The following is a 16,680-nucleotide window of genomic DNA, read 5'->3' as shown; positions in this document are numbered from 1 at the left end:
TATACAGTATCAGTTCACTATGTCTGACAAGTAGTATGGAGCTGCGGCTTGGAGTATTGCTTCTTCATCATTTAATGAATTCCCCTGTGAATCTGGTGGTGTTTTTTCCCTGTTCAGAGAAATCGGCCACTGAAGTCATTTGTATTATTTCCCATATATTATTGTGACAGTAGCAGGTTCTGACCACTAGATGCCACTCTTCCTGCTACTGCCACACCTTTTTATCATGATGAAAATAAATTGTGTGGTCATCCTCACAAGTCAAGCCAGTCCTCCCGTGAAAGCCGTTCAGTTTGTCCTTCTCTTAGCAACCTGATGCTTCAACCCAAACTCTCCTTTGAATAGTCCATCAAATGGCAGCTCTCTGAGAGGGCTATCCCTATGGTGCAATTCTCATATGAAGACTTTTCCTACAAGCCCAAAACATTTGACAAATGTTATGACAACTCTTAATACAATAACACAATTAGAAACCATTGCATGGCAGGCATAAAATTATTAGAGCTTGGAGCGCCGCCATTTGAGGACTTTTCTGAGCTTCTCGCCAGAACGTTTAAATATTTTATTAGTTTGTTCCAAAACATATGGGCAGATTTATAATTTTGATCAAAATACCACTCTACAACCCGAGACTCTATTTCAAGGCTTACTGTCACGTTTTTTTTCTTCATTTTTGTCGATGACGTCAGGCACCAACTGCAAGAATCAGCCTAATGCTAACAGACCAGCTAGCCTAGCCAAGGAACACGAGGCTACACCAACGGCTGAACAATGCAAAGCCGAGGCGACTAGACAAAAAAAAACTGTTCTACAGGCATTAACTGAAATGAAGCAGGAATTAATTGACAAAATGGACGAAAAGGGGCAGAGATGCAGTCGGCAGAGCTACGAAACCAGGTTAGATCCAACCTCGAGGAACTAGACATCCGCATGACTCTGACACCACACTGGAAAAGGAAATCAAAGGAACTTTTTTTATGAGAAAAAAACGAAAATTTGGAGGCAAGATCCCGTCGTTGGAATTTACGTGTGACGGTTGCGAGAGAGAGACAGGAGGATGGCAAGCGCCCTACAGAGTTCACCGCAGAGATGCTACAACAGGCACTCAGCCTGGACAAACCAACTGCTGTTAGACCGCGCACACCGCACTCTACGAGAGAGACCGGGGGATGACCAGCCACCGCGAGCATTCGTGATGAGATGCCACTACTACCAAGAGAAAGAAGCAGTCCTCCGCAAAGCAGCCGAGGTCAAACAAGTGATATCCGCACTTGGAGACCCGATCCGAATCTACCCTGACTACACTCAGGCGTTTACCAAGCAGAGGGCTGCCTTCGGGGGCTGTGAGGGAATCCGTGATGCCCCGTGGTACCCTGAGGATTTGAGGATAACAACCCCCACCCCCAGATGGCGTTCTGAAAAGCTTCTCGGAACCAGCGCTAGCTAAGGGATTTCATTCTGAAAAATTTGACGCGCAAGTGAAGATCGAAGACAACAGTAATTCCGTTCTCTCTTTCCAAATTTGGGTGAAATGCTAGCCTAACAAACCAAGCTAGGAAGGAACTGGGCCATTTGGCTATCTGGAGGCTAGTTGTGCTAGCCAGTTTAAGGACTGGGCCATTTGGCTATCAGGAGGCTAGTTGTTCTAGCCAGTTTAAGGACTGGGCCATTTTGCTATCTGGAGGCTAGTTGTGCTAGCCAGTTTAAGGACTGGGCCATTTGGCTATCTGGAGGCTAGTTGTGCTAGCCAGTTTAAGGACTGGGCCATTTGGCTATCTGGAGGCTAGTTGTGCTAGCCAGTTTAAGGACTGGGCCATTTGGCTATCTGGAGGCTAGTTGTGCTAGCCAGTTTAAGGACTGGGCCATTAGGCTATCAGGAGGCTAGTTGTGCTAGCCAGTTTAAGGACTGGGCCATTCGGCTATCTGGAGGCTAGTTGTGCTAGCCAGTTTAAGGACTGGGCCATTCGGCTATCTGGAGGCTAGTTGTGCTAGCCAGTTTAAGGACTGGGCCATTTGGCTATCTGGAGGCTAGTTGTGCTAGCCAGTTTAAGGACTGAACCGGGCCATCCAGCTGCATGGCTGTTACTTTTGTTGATTTGTTAACGGACTGGTCACCTGTGCTGCAAGGGACTGTAACTCCACCTGGAGAAGATGGGTAACTAGCTATAACGTTATGTTTTTTTTATTTATTGTGGCCCGTGTTAGCTAACATTTACGTTACAGATCGGACCCCCTTTAGCTAACATTAGTTGACGTCACTTGTTCTCAATCTCAGCTAATTCGGACTATTCATGATGCTTAGAACAAAAGTGAAATAATACTTCGGTAGTTTTGCTTAGATGGCTACCTAGTAGTGTGTGTTGCACGTTATGTACATCTAAGGATTTCACTTTTTTTTGTTTAGCTCTCATTTTTTTTTGAGGCAACCATTAGTTTACTTATAATAGAACATCAAAGGGGTTTCCCTGTTTGCTAACCTTGTAGTTGGTCCTCTGTAGCTCAATTGGTAGAGCACGGCGCTTGTAACGCCAGGGTAGTGGGTTCGATCCCCGGGACCACCCATACACAAAAAATTTATGCACACATGACTGTAAGTCCCTTTGGATAAAAGCGTCTGCTAATTGGCATATTATTATTTACATTTTTTTTTACATTTTACGTCATTTAGCAGACGCTCTTATCCAGAGCGACTTACATTATTATAAAAAAAAATTCATACCCCCTGTGGGAATCGAACCCATAACCCTGGCGTTGCAAACGCCATGCTCTATCAACTGAGCTCCCTCCCTGCCGGCCCTGCCTCCCCTACCCAACTACATCCACTAGAGTGCATACAAGCTAACAGGATGATCGTTGAGCTGCATAGCCCCGCTGTCTTTACATCCACTAGAGTGCATACAAGCTAACGGTTTGATCGTTGAGCTGCATAGCCCCACTGTCTTTACATCCACTAGAGTGCATACAAGCTAACGGGATGATCGTTGAGCTGCATAGCCCCACTGTCTTTACATCCACTAGAGTGCATACAAGCTAACGGGATGATCGTTGAGCTGCATAGCCCCGCTGTCTTTACATCCACTAGAGTGCATACAAGCTAACGGTTTGATCGTTGAGTTGCATAGCCCCGCTGTCTTTACATCCACTAGAGTGCATACAAGCTAACGGGATGATCGTTGAGCTGCATAGCCCCGCTGTCTTCGCAATAAGAGGGGGTTGATCTGGGCTATTGTGTATTGCGCCACAATAATGCACAAAAAAATCTGTTTGTTATTTTGAAGGGAGTTTCCTCTCCTTTTACTAGCTTGCTGACTTGAGTCATTTTGAGTCCTAAATTAATAAACGTAATTTAAGTGTTACAGAACACAAAAGGAACGTGGTTACCACACTGAGATATTTACTCTCAGTAACATTAACATTTACATTGAAAGGTTGTTATGCAAGGAAGTTACTGATCACTGCATGTGTGTATGTATGTATGTATGTAGGTATGTATGTATGTATGTATATATATATGTATGTATGTATGTATGTATGCCTTTCAGTGTGTATGTATGTATGTATGCCTTTCAGTGTGTATGTATGTATGCCTTCGGAAAGTATTCAGACCCCTTAACTTTTTCCACATTTTGTTACGTTACAGCCTTATTCTAAAATGGATTAAATATTTTTCCCCCTCATCAATCTACTACACACAATACCCCATATTGACAAAACAAAACAATATATATATTTTTGTTGCTAATTTATTAAAAATATAAAACGGAAATATTACATTTACATAAGTATTCAGACCCTTTACTCAGTACTTTGTTGAAGCACCTTTGGCAGCAATTACAGCATCGAGTCTTCTTGGGTATGACGCTACAAGCTTGGCACACCTGTATTTGGGGAGTTTCTCCCATTCTTCTCTGCAGATCCTCTCAAGCTCTGTCAGGTTGGATGGGGAGCGTCGCTGCGCAGCTATTTTCAGGTCTCTCCAGAGATGTTAGATCGGGTTCAAGTCCGGACTCTGGCTGGGCCACTCAAGGACATTCAGAGACTTGTCCCGAAGCCACTCCTGCGTTTTCCTGCGTTTTCTTGGCTGTGTGCTTAGGGTCATTGTCCTGTTGGAAGGTGAACCTTCACCCCCAGTCTGAGGTCCTGAGCGCTCTGGAGCAGGTTATCATCAAGGATCTTTCTGTACTTTGCGGCGTTCATCTTTCCCTGGATCCTGACTAGTCACCCAGTCCCTGCCGCTGAAAAACATCCCCACAGCATGATGCTGCCACCACCATGCTTCACCGTAGGGATGGTGCCAGGTTTCCTCCAGACATGATGCTTGGTATTCAGGCCTAAAAGTTCAATCTTGGTTTCATCAGAGCAGAGAATCTTGTTTCTCATGGTCTGAGAGTCCTTTGGGTGCCTTTTGGCAAACTCCAAGCAAGCTTTCATGTGCCTTTTACTGAGGAGTGGCTTCCGTCTGGCCTCTCTACCATAAAGACCTGATTAGTGGAGTGCTGTAGAGATGGTTGTCCTTCTGGAAGATTCTCCCATCTCCACAGACGAACTCTGGAGCTCTGTCAGAGTCACCATCGGGTTCTTGGTCACCTCGCTGACCAAGGCCCTTCTCCCCCGATTGCTCAGTTTGGCCGGGCGGCCAGCTCTAGGAAGAGTCTTGGTGGTTCCCAACTTCTTCCATTTAAGACTGATGGAAGCCACTGTGTTCTTGGGGACCTTCAATGCTGCTGAAATGTTTTGGTATACTTCCCCAGATCTGTGCCTCGACACAATCCTGTCTCTGAGCTCTACGGACAATTCCTTCGACCTCATGGATTGGTTTTTGCTCTGGCATGCATTGTCAACTGTGGGACCTTATATAGACAGGTGTGTGCCTTTCCAAATCATGTCCAAACAATTGAATCTACGACAGGTGGAGTCCAATCAAGTTGTAGAAACATCTCAAGGATGATCAATGGAAACAGGATGCACCTAAACTCAATTTCGAGTCTCATAGCAAAGGGTCTGAATACTCATGTAAATAAGGTATTTCTGTTTTTGATTTTGAATATATTTGCAAAAATGTCTAAAAACCTGTTTTCACTTTGTCATTATGGAGAGAGTACCTGGAGCGTCCCAGTGATTATAACCACCACTAGTCACCTCCTCCACAGTACCTAGAGCGTCACAGTGATATAACCACCACTAGTCACCTCCTCCACAGTACCTGGAGCGTCCCAGTGATTATAACCACCACTAGTCACCTCCTCCACAGTACCTGGAGCGTCCCAGTGATATAACCACCACTAGTCACCACCTCCACAGTACCTGGAGCATCCCAGTGATATAACCACCACTAGTCACCTCCTCCACAGTACCTGGAGCATCCCAGTGATATAACCACCACTAGTCACCTCCTCCACAGTACCTGGAGCATCCCAGTGATTATAACCATCACTAGTCACCTCCTCCACAGTACCTGGAGCGTCCCAGTGATATAACCACCACTAGTCACCTCCTCCACAGTACCTGGAGCATCCCAGTGATTATAACCACCACTAGTCACCTCCTCCACAGTACCTGGAGCGTCCCAGTGATATAACCACCACTAGTCACCTCCTCCACAGTACCTGGAGCATCCCAGTGATATAACCACCACTAGTCACCTCCTCCACAGTACCTGGAGCATCCCAGTGATTATAACCACCACCTGTCACCTCCTCCACAGCACCTGGAGCATCCCAGTGATATAACCACCACTAGTCACCTCCTCCACAGTACCTGGAGCGTCACAGTGATATAACCACCACTAGTCACCTCCTCCACAGTACCTGGAGCATCCCAGTGATATAACCACCACTAGTAACCTCTTCCACAGCACCTGGAGCATCCCAGTGATTATAACCACCACTAGTCACCTCCTCCACAGCACCTGGAGCATCCCAGTGATATAACCACCACTAGTGACCTCCTCCACAGTACCTGGAGCATCCCAGTGATATAACCACCACTAGTCACCTCCTCCACAGTACCTGGAGCATCACAGTGATATAACCACCACTAGTCACCTCCTCCACAGTACCTGGAGCATCCCAGTGATATAACCACCACTAGTCACCTCCTCCACAGTACCTGGAGCGTCCCAGTGATATAACCACCACTAGTCACCTCCTCCACAGTACCTGGAGCATCACAGTGATATAACCACCACTAGTCACCTCCTCCACAGTACCTGGAGCGTCACAGTGATATAACCACCACTAGTCAACTCCTCCACAGCACCTGGAGCATCCCAGTATATAACCACCACTAGTCACCTCCTCCACAGTACCTGGAGCATCCCAGTGATATAACCACCACTAGTCACCTCCTCCACAGTACCTGGAGCATCCCAGTGATATAACCACCACTAGTCACCTCCTCCACAGCACCTGGAGCGTCCCAGTGATTATAACCACCACTAGTCACCTCCTCCACAGTACCTGGAGCATCCCAGTGATTATAACCACCACTAGTCACCTCCTCCACAGTACCTGGAGCATCCCAGTGATATAACCACCACTAGTCACCTCCTCCACAGTACCTGGAGCATCCCAGTGATTATAACCACCACTAGTCACCTCCTCCACAGCACCTGGAGCATCCCAGTGATATAACCACCACTAGTCACCTCCTCCACAGTACCTGGAGCGTCACAGTGATTATAACCACCACTAGTCACCTCCTCCACAGTACCTGGAGCATCCCAGTGATATAACCACCACTAGTAACCTCCTCCACAGCACCTGGAGCATCCCAGTGATTATAACCACCACTAGTCACCTCCTCCACAGCACCTGGAGCATCCCAGTGATATAACCACCACTAGTCACCTCCTCCACAGTACCTGGAGCATCCCAGTGATATAACCACCACTAGTCACCTCCTCCACAGTACCTGGAGCATCACAGTGATATAACCACCACTAGTCACCTCCTCCACAGTACCTGGAGCATCCCAGTGATATAACCACCACTAGTCACCTCCTCCACAGTACCTGGAGCGTCCCAGTGATATAACCACCACTAGTCACCTCCTCCACAGTACCTGGAGCATCACAGTGATATAACCACCACTAGTCACCTCCTCCACAGTACCTGGAGCGTCACAGTGATATAACCACCACTAGTCACCTCCTCCACAGCACCTGGAGCATCCCAGTGATATAACCACCACTAGTCACCTCCTCCACAGTACCTGGAGCATCCCAGTGATATAACCACCACTAGTCACCTCCTCCACAGTACCTGGAGCATCCCAGTGATATAACCACCACTAGTCACCTCCTCCACAGCACCTGGAGCGTCCCAGTGATTATAACCACCACTAGTCACCTCCTCCACAGTACCTGGAGCGTCCCAGTGATATAACCACCACTAGTCACCTCCTCCACAGTACCTGGAGCATCCCAGTGATATAACCACCACTAGTCACCTCCTCCACAGTACCTGGAGCATCCCAGTGATATAACCACCACTAGTCACCTCCTCCACAGTACCTGGAGCATCCCAGTGATTATAACCACCACTAGCCACCTCCTCCACAGTACCTGGAGCGTCCCAGTGATATAACCACCACTAGTCACCTCCTCCACAGTACCTGGAGCATCCCAGTGATATAACCACCACTAGTCACCTCCTCCACAGTACCTGGAGCATCCCAGTGATTATAACCACCACTAGTCACCTCCTCCACAGTACCTGGAGCGTCCCAGTGATATAACCACCACTAGTCACCTCCTCCACAGTACCTGGAGCATCCCAGTGATTATAACCACCACTAGTCACCTCCTCCACAGTACCTGGAGCGTCCCAGTGATATAACCACCACTAGTCACCTCCTCCACAGTACCTGGAGCATCCCAGTGATATAACCACCACTAGTCACCTCCTCCACAGTACCTGGAGCGTTCCAGTGATTATAACCACCACCTGTCACCTCCTCCACAGCACCTGGAGCATCCCAGTGATATAACCACCACTAGTCACCTCCTCCACAGTACCTGGAGCGTCACAGTGATATAACCACCACTAGTCACCTCCTCCACAGTACCTGGAGCATCCCAGTGATATAACCACCACTAGTAACCTCTTCCACAGCACCTGGAGCATCCCAGTGATTATAACCACCACTAGTCACCTCCTCCACAGCACCTGGAGCATCCCAGTGATATAACCACCACTAGTCACCTCCTCCACAGTACCTGGAGCATCCCAGTGATATAACCACCACTAGTCACCTCCTCCACAGTACCTGGAGCATCACAGTGATATAACCACCACTAGTCACCTCCTCCACAGTACCTGGAGCATCCCAGTGATATAACCACCACTAGTCACCTCCTCCACAGTACCTGGAGCGTCCCAGTGATATAACCACCACTAGTCACCTCCTCCACAGTACCTGGAGCGTCACAGTGATATAACCACCACTAGTCACCTCCTCCACAGTACCTGGAGCGTCACAGTGATATAACCACCACTAGTCAACTCCTCCACAGCACCTGGAGCATCCCAGTATATAACCACCACTAGTCACCTCCTCCACAGTACCTGGAGCATCCCAGTGATATAACCACCACTAGTCACCTCCTCCACAGTACCTGGAGCATCCCAGTGATATAACCACCACTAGTCACCTCCTCCACAGCACCTGGAGCGTCCCAGTGATTATAACCACCACTAGTCACCTCCTCCACAGTACCTGGAGCATCCCAGTGATTATAACCACCACTAGTCACCTCCTCCACAGTACCTGGAGCATCCCAGTGATATAACCACCACTAGTCACCTCCTCCACAGTACCTGGAGCATCCCAGTGATTATAACCACCACTAGTCACCTCCTCCACAGTACCTGGAGCATCCCAGTGATATAACCACCACTAGTCACCTCCTCCACAGTACCTGGAGCGTCACAGTGATTATAACCACCACTAGTCACCTCCTCCACAGTACCTGGAGCATCCCAGTGATATAACCACCACTAGTAACCTCCTCCACAGCACCTGGAGCATCCCAGTGATTATAACCACCACTAGTCACCTCCTCCACAGCACCTGGAGCATCCCAGTGATATAACCACCACTAGTCACCTCCTCCACAGTACCTGGAGCATCCCAGTGATATAACCACCACTAGTCACCTCCTCCACAGTACCTGGAGCATCACAGTGATATAACCACCACTAGTCACCTCCTCCACAGTACCTGGAGCATCCCAGTGATATAACCACCACTAGTCACCTCCTCCACAGTACCTGGAGCGTCCCAGTGATATAACCACCACTAGTCACCTCCTCCACAGTACCTGGAGCATCACAGTGATATAACCACCACTAGTCACCTCCTCCACAGTACCTGGAGCGTCACAGTGATATAACCACCACTAGTCACCTCCTCCACAGCACCTGGAGCATCCCAGTGATATAACCACCACTAGTCACCTCCTCCACAGTACCTGGAGCATCCCAGTGATATAACCACCACTAGTCACCTCCTCCACAGTACCTGGAGCATCCCAGTGATATAACCACCACTAGTCACCTCCTCCACAGCACCTGGGCGTCCCAGTGATTATAACCACCACTAGTCACCTCCTCCACAGTACCTGGAGCGTCCCAGTGATATAACCACCACTAGTCACCTCCTCCACAGTACCTGGAGCATCCCAGTGATATAACCACCACTAGTCACCTCCTCCACAGTACCTGGAGCATCCCAGTGATATAACCACCACTAGTCACCTCCTCCACAGTACCTGGAGCATCCCAGTGATTATAACCACCACTAGCCACCTCCTCCACAGTACCTGGAGCGTCCCAGTGATATAACCACCACTAGTCACCTCCTCCACAGTACCTGGAGCATCCCAGTGATTATAACCACCACTAGTCACCTCCTCCACAGTACCTGGAGCATCCCAGTTATATAACCACCACTAGTCACCTCCTCCACAGTACCTGGAGCGTCACAGTGATTATAACCACCACTAGTCACCTTCCTCCACAGCACCTGGAGCATCCCAGTGATTATAACCACCACTAGTCACCTCCTCCACAGTACCTGGAGCGTCCCAGTGATATAACCACCACTAGTCACCTCCTCCACAGCACCTGGAGCGTCCCAGTGATATAACCACCACTAGTCACCTCCTCCACAGTACCTGGAGCATCCCAGTGATTATAACCACCACTAGTCACCTCCTCCACAGTACCTGGAGCATCCCAGTGATTATAACCACCACTAGTCACCTCCTCCACAGTACCTGGAGCATCCCAGTGATTATAACCACCACTAGTCACCTCCTCCACAGTACCTGGAGCGTCCCAGTGATTATAACCACCACTAGTCACCTCCTCCACAGTACCTGGAGCGTCCCAGTGATTATAACCAACACAGTGCTGTGGCAGACATATTTCACTCAATTTAGTGACTTTTCTACATATAAAAGGGGTAGAGCTGGGAGAGAACACAGCCCACCTCATTCAGTTTGGTAACAGCAACTGACGTCACACACAACAAAATACCACAGATTAAACAAGTGAGGAAAAAGGGGTGGTTTGGTGAATATTCATATCGCTGTTCACTGACTCCTGTTGCACTTGCATCCAGAGCTCTGTCTATTCATGTGAGAGGGGTGATTTGGTGAATATTCATATCGCTGTTCACTGACTCCTGTTGCACTTGCATCCAGAGCTCTTTTTATTCATGTGAGAGGGGTGATTTGGTGAATATTCATCGCTGTTCACTGACTCCTGTTGCACTTGCATCCAGAGCTCTGTCTATTCATGTGAGAGGGGTGATTTGGTGAATATTCATCGCTGTTCACTGACTCCTGTTGCACTTGCATCCAGAGCTCTGTCTATTCATGTGAGAGGGGGTGATTTGGTGAATATTCATCGCTGTTCACTGACTCCTGTTGCACTTGCATCCAGAGCTCTGTCTATTCACGTGAGAGGGGTGATTTGGTGAATATTCATCGCTGTTCACTGACTCCTGTTGCACTTGCATCCAGAGCTCTGTCTATTCATGTGAGAGGGGTGATTTGGTGAATATTCATCGCTGTTCACTGACTCCTGTTGCACTTGCATCCAGAGCTCTGTCTATTCATGTGAGAGGGGTGATTTGGTGAATATTCATATCGCTGTTCACTGACTCCTGTTGCACTTGCATCCAGAGCTCTGTCTATTCATGTGAGAGGGGTGATTTGGTGAATATTCATATCGCTGTTCACTGACTCCTGTTGCACTTGCATCCAGAGCTCTGTCTATTCATGTGAGAGGGGGTGATTTGGTGAATATTCATCGCTGTTCACTGACTCCTGTTGCACTTGCATCCAGAGCTCTGTCTATTCATGTGAGAGGGGTGATTTGGTGAATATTCATCGCTGTTCACTGAATCCTGTTGCACTTGCATCCAGAGCTCTGTCTATTCATGTGAGAGGGGTGATTTGGTGAATATTCATCGCTGTTCACTGACTCCTGTTGCACTTGCATCCAGAGCTCTGTCTATTCATGTGAGAGGGGTGATTTGGTGAATATTCATCGCTGTTCACTGACTCCTGTTGCACTTGCATCCAGAGCTCTGTCTATTCACGTGAGAGGGGTGATTTGGTGAATATTCATCGCTGTTCACTGACTCCTGTTGCACTTGCATCCAGAGCTCTGTCTATTCATGTGAGAGGGGTGATTTGGTGAATATTCATATCGCTGTTCACTGACTCCTGTTGCACTTGCATCCAGAGCTCTGTCTATTCATGTGAGAGGGGTGATTTTTGTGAATATTCATCGCTGTTCACTGACTCCTGTTGCACTTGCATCCAGAGCTCTGTCTATTCATGTGAGAGGGGTGATTTGGTGAATATTCATCGCTGTTCACTGACTCCTGTTGCACTTGCATCCAGAGCTCTGTCTATTCACGTGAGAGGGGTGATTTGGTGAATATTCATCGCTGTTCACTGACTCCTGTTGCACTTGCATCCAGAGCTCTGTCTATTCATGTGAGAGGGGTGATTTGGTGAATATTCATCGCTGTTCACTGACTCCTGTTGCACTTGCATCCAGAGCTCTGTCTATTCATGTGAGAGGGGGTGATTTGGTGAATATTCATATCGCTGTTCACTGACTCCTGTTGCACTTGCATCCAGAGCTCTGTCTATTCATGTGAGAGGGGTGATTTGGTGAATATTCATATCGCTGTTCACTGACTCCTGTTGCACTTGCATCCAGAGCTCTGTCTATTCATGTGAGAGGGGTGATTTGGTGAATATTCATCGCTGTTCACTGACTCCTGTTGCACTTGCATCCAGAGCTCTGTCTATTCATGTGAGAGGGGTGATTTGGTGAATATTCATCGCTGTTCACTGAATCCTGTTGCACTTGCATCCAGAGCTCTGTCTATTCATGTGAGAGGGGTGATTTGGTGAATATTCATCGCTGTTCACTGACTCCTGTTGCACTTGCATCCAGAGCTCTGTCTATTCATGTGAGAGGGGGTGATTTGGTGAATATTCATCGCTGTTCACTGACTCCTGTTGCACTTGCATCCAGAGCTCTGTCTATTCACGTGAGAGGGGGTGATTTGGTGAATATTCATCGCTGTTCACTGACTCCTGTTGCACTTGCATCCAGAGCTCTGTCTATTCATGTGAGAGGGGTGATTTGGTGAATATTCATATCGCTGTTCACTGACTCCTGTTGCACTTGCATCCAGAGCTCTGTCTATTCATGTGAGAGGGGTGATTTGGTGAATATTCATCGCTGTTCACTGACTCCTGTTGCACTTGCATCCAGAGCTCTGTCTATTCATGTGAGAGGGGTGATTTGGTGAATATTCATCGCTGTTCACTGACTCCTGTTGCACTTGCATCCAGAGCTCTGTCTATTCATGTGAGAGGGGTGATTTGGTGAATATTCATCGCTGTTCACTGACTCCTGTTGCACTTGCATCCAGAGCTCTGTCTATTCATGTGAGAGTGGTTACATTGGTCAAACCCCCATCCTACAGTATATAGCAAAACAGTGGTAGGATGTCCAGTAGCAAATAACAATAATGTACTTAAAATGTATCCTATTTATCCATTAGGTCTAATACATGTATCCTATACTGACTAGTCTATTTATCTATTAGGTCTAATAAATGCATAACAACACTAAGTTTAATAGTGTTTTTATTGGCTTACAAAGCACTACAACCACTGATATTTTAATGAGGGATCTAGTCTTGATTAAACCTCAAAGGAAAACAGTTTTATCATGTGGAGGTTTCATTCAGGTCTCAGTTTAACAAAATACTCTGTTTGTCTTTGGCAGGAGAGAGACCTGACTCTCACTCTGACAGCGGGAAGAGTCCTTCAGGGGAACCAGACCCAGAGACGTCCAAACCAGCGAGACAACATCACTGCTCCCACTGTGGAAAGAGTTTTACCCGGTTCTGGAACCTAAAACAGCATGAGACGATGCACACAGGAGAAAAGCCTTTCCAGTGTTCCCAGTGTGGAAAGAGTTTTACCTGGTTAAGGGCCCTGAATAGGCATGAGGAAATACATACAGCAGGGAGGAAGACCTACCAATGCTCCCAGTGTGGAAAGAGTTTTACTCAGTTAGGGAGCCTGAAAATACATAAGAGAATACATACAGGAGAGAAACCTTTCCCCTGTTCCCTGTGCGGAAAGAGTTTTACCATGTTAGGAAATCTAAAAAAGCATGAGAAAATACACTCAGGAGAGAAGCCTTACCACTGTTCCCTGTGTGGAAATAGTTTTACCCAGCTAGGGAGCCTGAAAACACACGAGAGAATGCACACAGGGGAGAAGCCGTATTACTGCTCCCAGTGTGGCAAGTATTTTTCTCATTTAGAGACCCTGAAAATACATAAGAGAATACATACAGGAGAGAAGCCTCATCACTGCTCCCAGTGTGGAAAGAGTTTGACCACTTTAGGCAACCTAAAAGAGCATGAGAGGAAACACACAGGAGAAAAGCCTTTCCAATGCTCCCAGTGTGGAAAGAGTTTTACACATTTAGGGAGCCTGAAAAGGCATAAAGGAATACACTCAGGAGAAAGGCCCTACCAATGCTCCAAGTGTGGAAAGAGATTTTCACGATTACAGGACCTTACATCACATGAGACGACACACCTGACCACTGCTCCCAATGTCTAAGTACTTTTACCTTGTTAGGGAGCCCGAAAACACATGAGAGGACACACACAGGAGAAAAGACTACCACTGTTCTCAGTGTGGAATAAGATTTACCCGGTTATGGAACCTGAAAGACCATGAAAGAATACATACAACATTTACATTTTAGTCATTTAGCAGACGCTCTTATCCAGAGCGACTTACAGTTAGTGAGTGCATACATTATTATTTTTTTATTTTATTTTTTACAAATACACAGGAAGAGAAGACATACCACTGCTCTCATTGTGGAAATACGTTTTCCCAGTCAGAGGACCTGAAATCACATGAGAGAATAGAGAGGCTGTGTTCTGACTTATGTTTTTGACTGAGAGTTTGTGTTTCTGCCACATGAAATCATACTCAAAAAAAGGTTTACAGGATTGATATTAAAAAATAGGCCAGTTTTTTATTTTTTTATCTCAAGACATGATCATGTCTAAAATCGGTACTAAATATTTTTAAAATATGTATTTCGTTTTGATTATGAGCTTTGATTGACTTTATACAAGCAGTGGTGACCCGTCATTCAGGCCTGAGCCTGTTTTGAGCCCCGCCTGTTTTGAGCCCCGCCTGTTTTGAGACCTGCCTGTTTTGAGACCTGCCTGTTTTGAGACCCACCTGTTTAGCGGAATTTTTGTTGTTGTTATTGTTGCTTGTTTTTTATGTCACATATCAGTTTGCAAACAATGTAAAAAAAAAAAAATTATAATATTGAGTTAATAAAGCCGCATACAAACTTGGTTTCTTTTTTGCTTTCTTGAGTAAAGCGGCTCCAAAATGCAGGTGTTTCAGCCTAGCTCAGTGCTTTCTGTGGTGGGTGGGGCAGCCAGTGGAACATACGGAGTGTAGGGGTTGGTCATGTTCTCTAGTTGCGCCGTGATTGGCTCAGTGTTCTGTCACTCATGGGAACATTATTACATCATCGCAAGTTGGAAATCGCAAATTCAACAATGAATGGTTTGGAAGGAATCAGGGGCAAAGTGTTGTAAAGCAATCACTAGCCTGCTATTCAGTGGAGTGTGTGTGTGGTCCCAAATCTGGCTTTAAGGGTCTATTTTTCTTGCTTAAAAGGATAAGCATTCACACGCAGCACCATGGGCCAAAAAAGGTTGAATAATTATCAATCCAGCATGACTTCTGCCGAGTTCAAAAAACAACTGGGAACTGGGAAATCTCAGACTTCAGTGAGTTCAAGACAACTGGGAACCCTGAAAAAAATGAGCTCTGAGTCATCCAACTCGGAATTTCAATTCGGGAACTCGGGAGCTCCGACCTGAAGATCACTGACGTCATGATTCGACCTTGTTTTTTTTCCAGAGTTCCCAGTTGTCTTGAAAGCACCATCAATCCAGAGAATGCCAGACTTCGATGACAACATTTGCCCACAAGAAGGACCGCATAGCCACCTTCCTGTTCAAGTGAGCACAGCACAACAAGGTGAGTCCAAAAAATGTATTGTATGCTGCTGCATAAATGAAGTAATATGCCAGGGAGATATGTATACTGAAGCTAAGAAAGTAATACTAAGTGTATGTTGTGTAGTAAGCTGTCAGTAGCCCATGTGCCTCACCCTAATAATGTGGTCCCTTTTGACTGAGAATTAGTGTTTTTGTTAATGCCACATGAAATCAATATGTATGAAAGCTTACTTAGAAATAGTTCTACTTTTAAAAAATTATCTCAGATAAAAAGCTTAAAATGTCTGCTTTGTTTATACACTTTAATATATTGGATACAAGTAGAATCCCTTAGATTTAATTTGATATTTTTGTAATGTCAATGATTTAATAGACCAGGGGAAGACCAACCCTGTTCCTGTCTTGACCCCTTAAATAGATTAATAGAATGTGCATTTCTTGATTCTAACCTTGGAACCTCCATTAATTGAGTTGTTGTTGTTTCATTGAGTTAATTGGTGTATTTTAGTCGTCAAGCTAAAAGGTGTATGAAAATGCGATGACGTTGTTCTGATAACATTGATAAGTTGTTCGTTGACATGTTCTCTGTTGTCCTGCATACTGAATATGCGTACGTCATTGGTTTTGTGTTGTGTGTTATGTTCTGAAGGTCAATCCTTTCTCCGTCTTGCTTTTCTAGCCGCTGACTGATCAAAACTGTCTGTTAGCGTAATGAACTGCATGTTATGCCATGTTCTCAGCAACATTTACATAGACGAGCATAGACACAGTACAATACTGTAATAATACCGCACACAATAAAAAAATGTGCCAAATAAATTAACTCTATGTCCTGAATACAAAGTGTAATGTTTGGGACAAACACGGTGGTGGCTGCATCATGCTATGTTTAGCCTACTGAAACACCCTGCTCAAACAGAGGGATGCTACGTTAGCTAGCTTGCTAGTTTAGCCTACTGAAACACCCTGCTCAAACAGAGGGATGCTACGTTAGCTAGCTGGCTAGTTTAGCCTACTGAAACACCCTGCTCAAACAGAGGGATGCTATGTTAGCTAGCTGGCTAG

At 46.3% G+C, this 16,680-nt stretch overlaps 1 protein-coding gene across 1 annotated transcript; it reads left to right on the top strand.

The window, feature by feature from the left end:
• Positions 1–1,195: 1,195 nt before the first annotated feature.
• On the top strand, positions 1,196–14,371 carry LOC123484971 (zinc finger protein 239-like). The gene is made up of 2 exons (XM_045215794.1): positions 1,196–1,368; positions 13,372–14,371. The coding sequence occupies exons 1-2, from the start codon at positions 1,196–1,198 to the stop codon at positions 14,174–14,176; spliced, it is 978 nt and encodes a 325-aa protein (XP_045071729.1). The 3' UTR covers positions 14,177–14,371.
• The last annotated feature ends 2,309 nt before the right edge of the window (positions 14,372–16,680 follow it).

Source organism: Coregonus clupeaformis, unplaced genomic scaffold (genome assembly GCF_020615455.1).
Source record: "Coregonus clupeaformis isolate EN_2021a unplaced genomic scaffold, ASM2061545v1 scaf0516, whole genome shotgun sequence".
Lineage (NCBI taxonomy): Eukaryota > Metazoa > Chordata > Actinopteri > Salmoniformes > Salmonidae > Coregonus > Coregonus clupeaformis.
The sequence above is the reverse complement of the archived record's forward strand: the minus strand, read 5'-3'. Positions and strand labels throughout refer to the sequence as shown.

What these genes read in the sequence shown, in the direction of transcription:
- LOC123484971 (XM_045215794.1), top strand. Translation starts at nt 1,196, where the DNA reads ATGAGATGCCACTACTACCAAGAGAAAGAAGCAGTCCTCCGCAAAGCA. An exon ending in GGAATCCGTGATGCCCCGTG is followed by an intron (nt 1,369 to 13,371) that starts GTACCCTGAGGA and finishes GAGTCCTTCAGG; the next exon opens with GGAACCAGACCCAGAGACGT.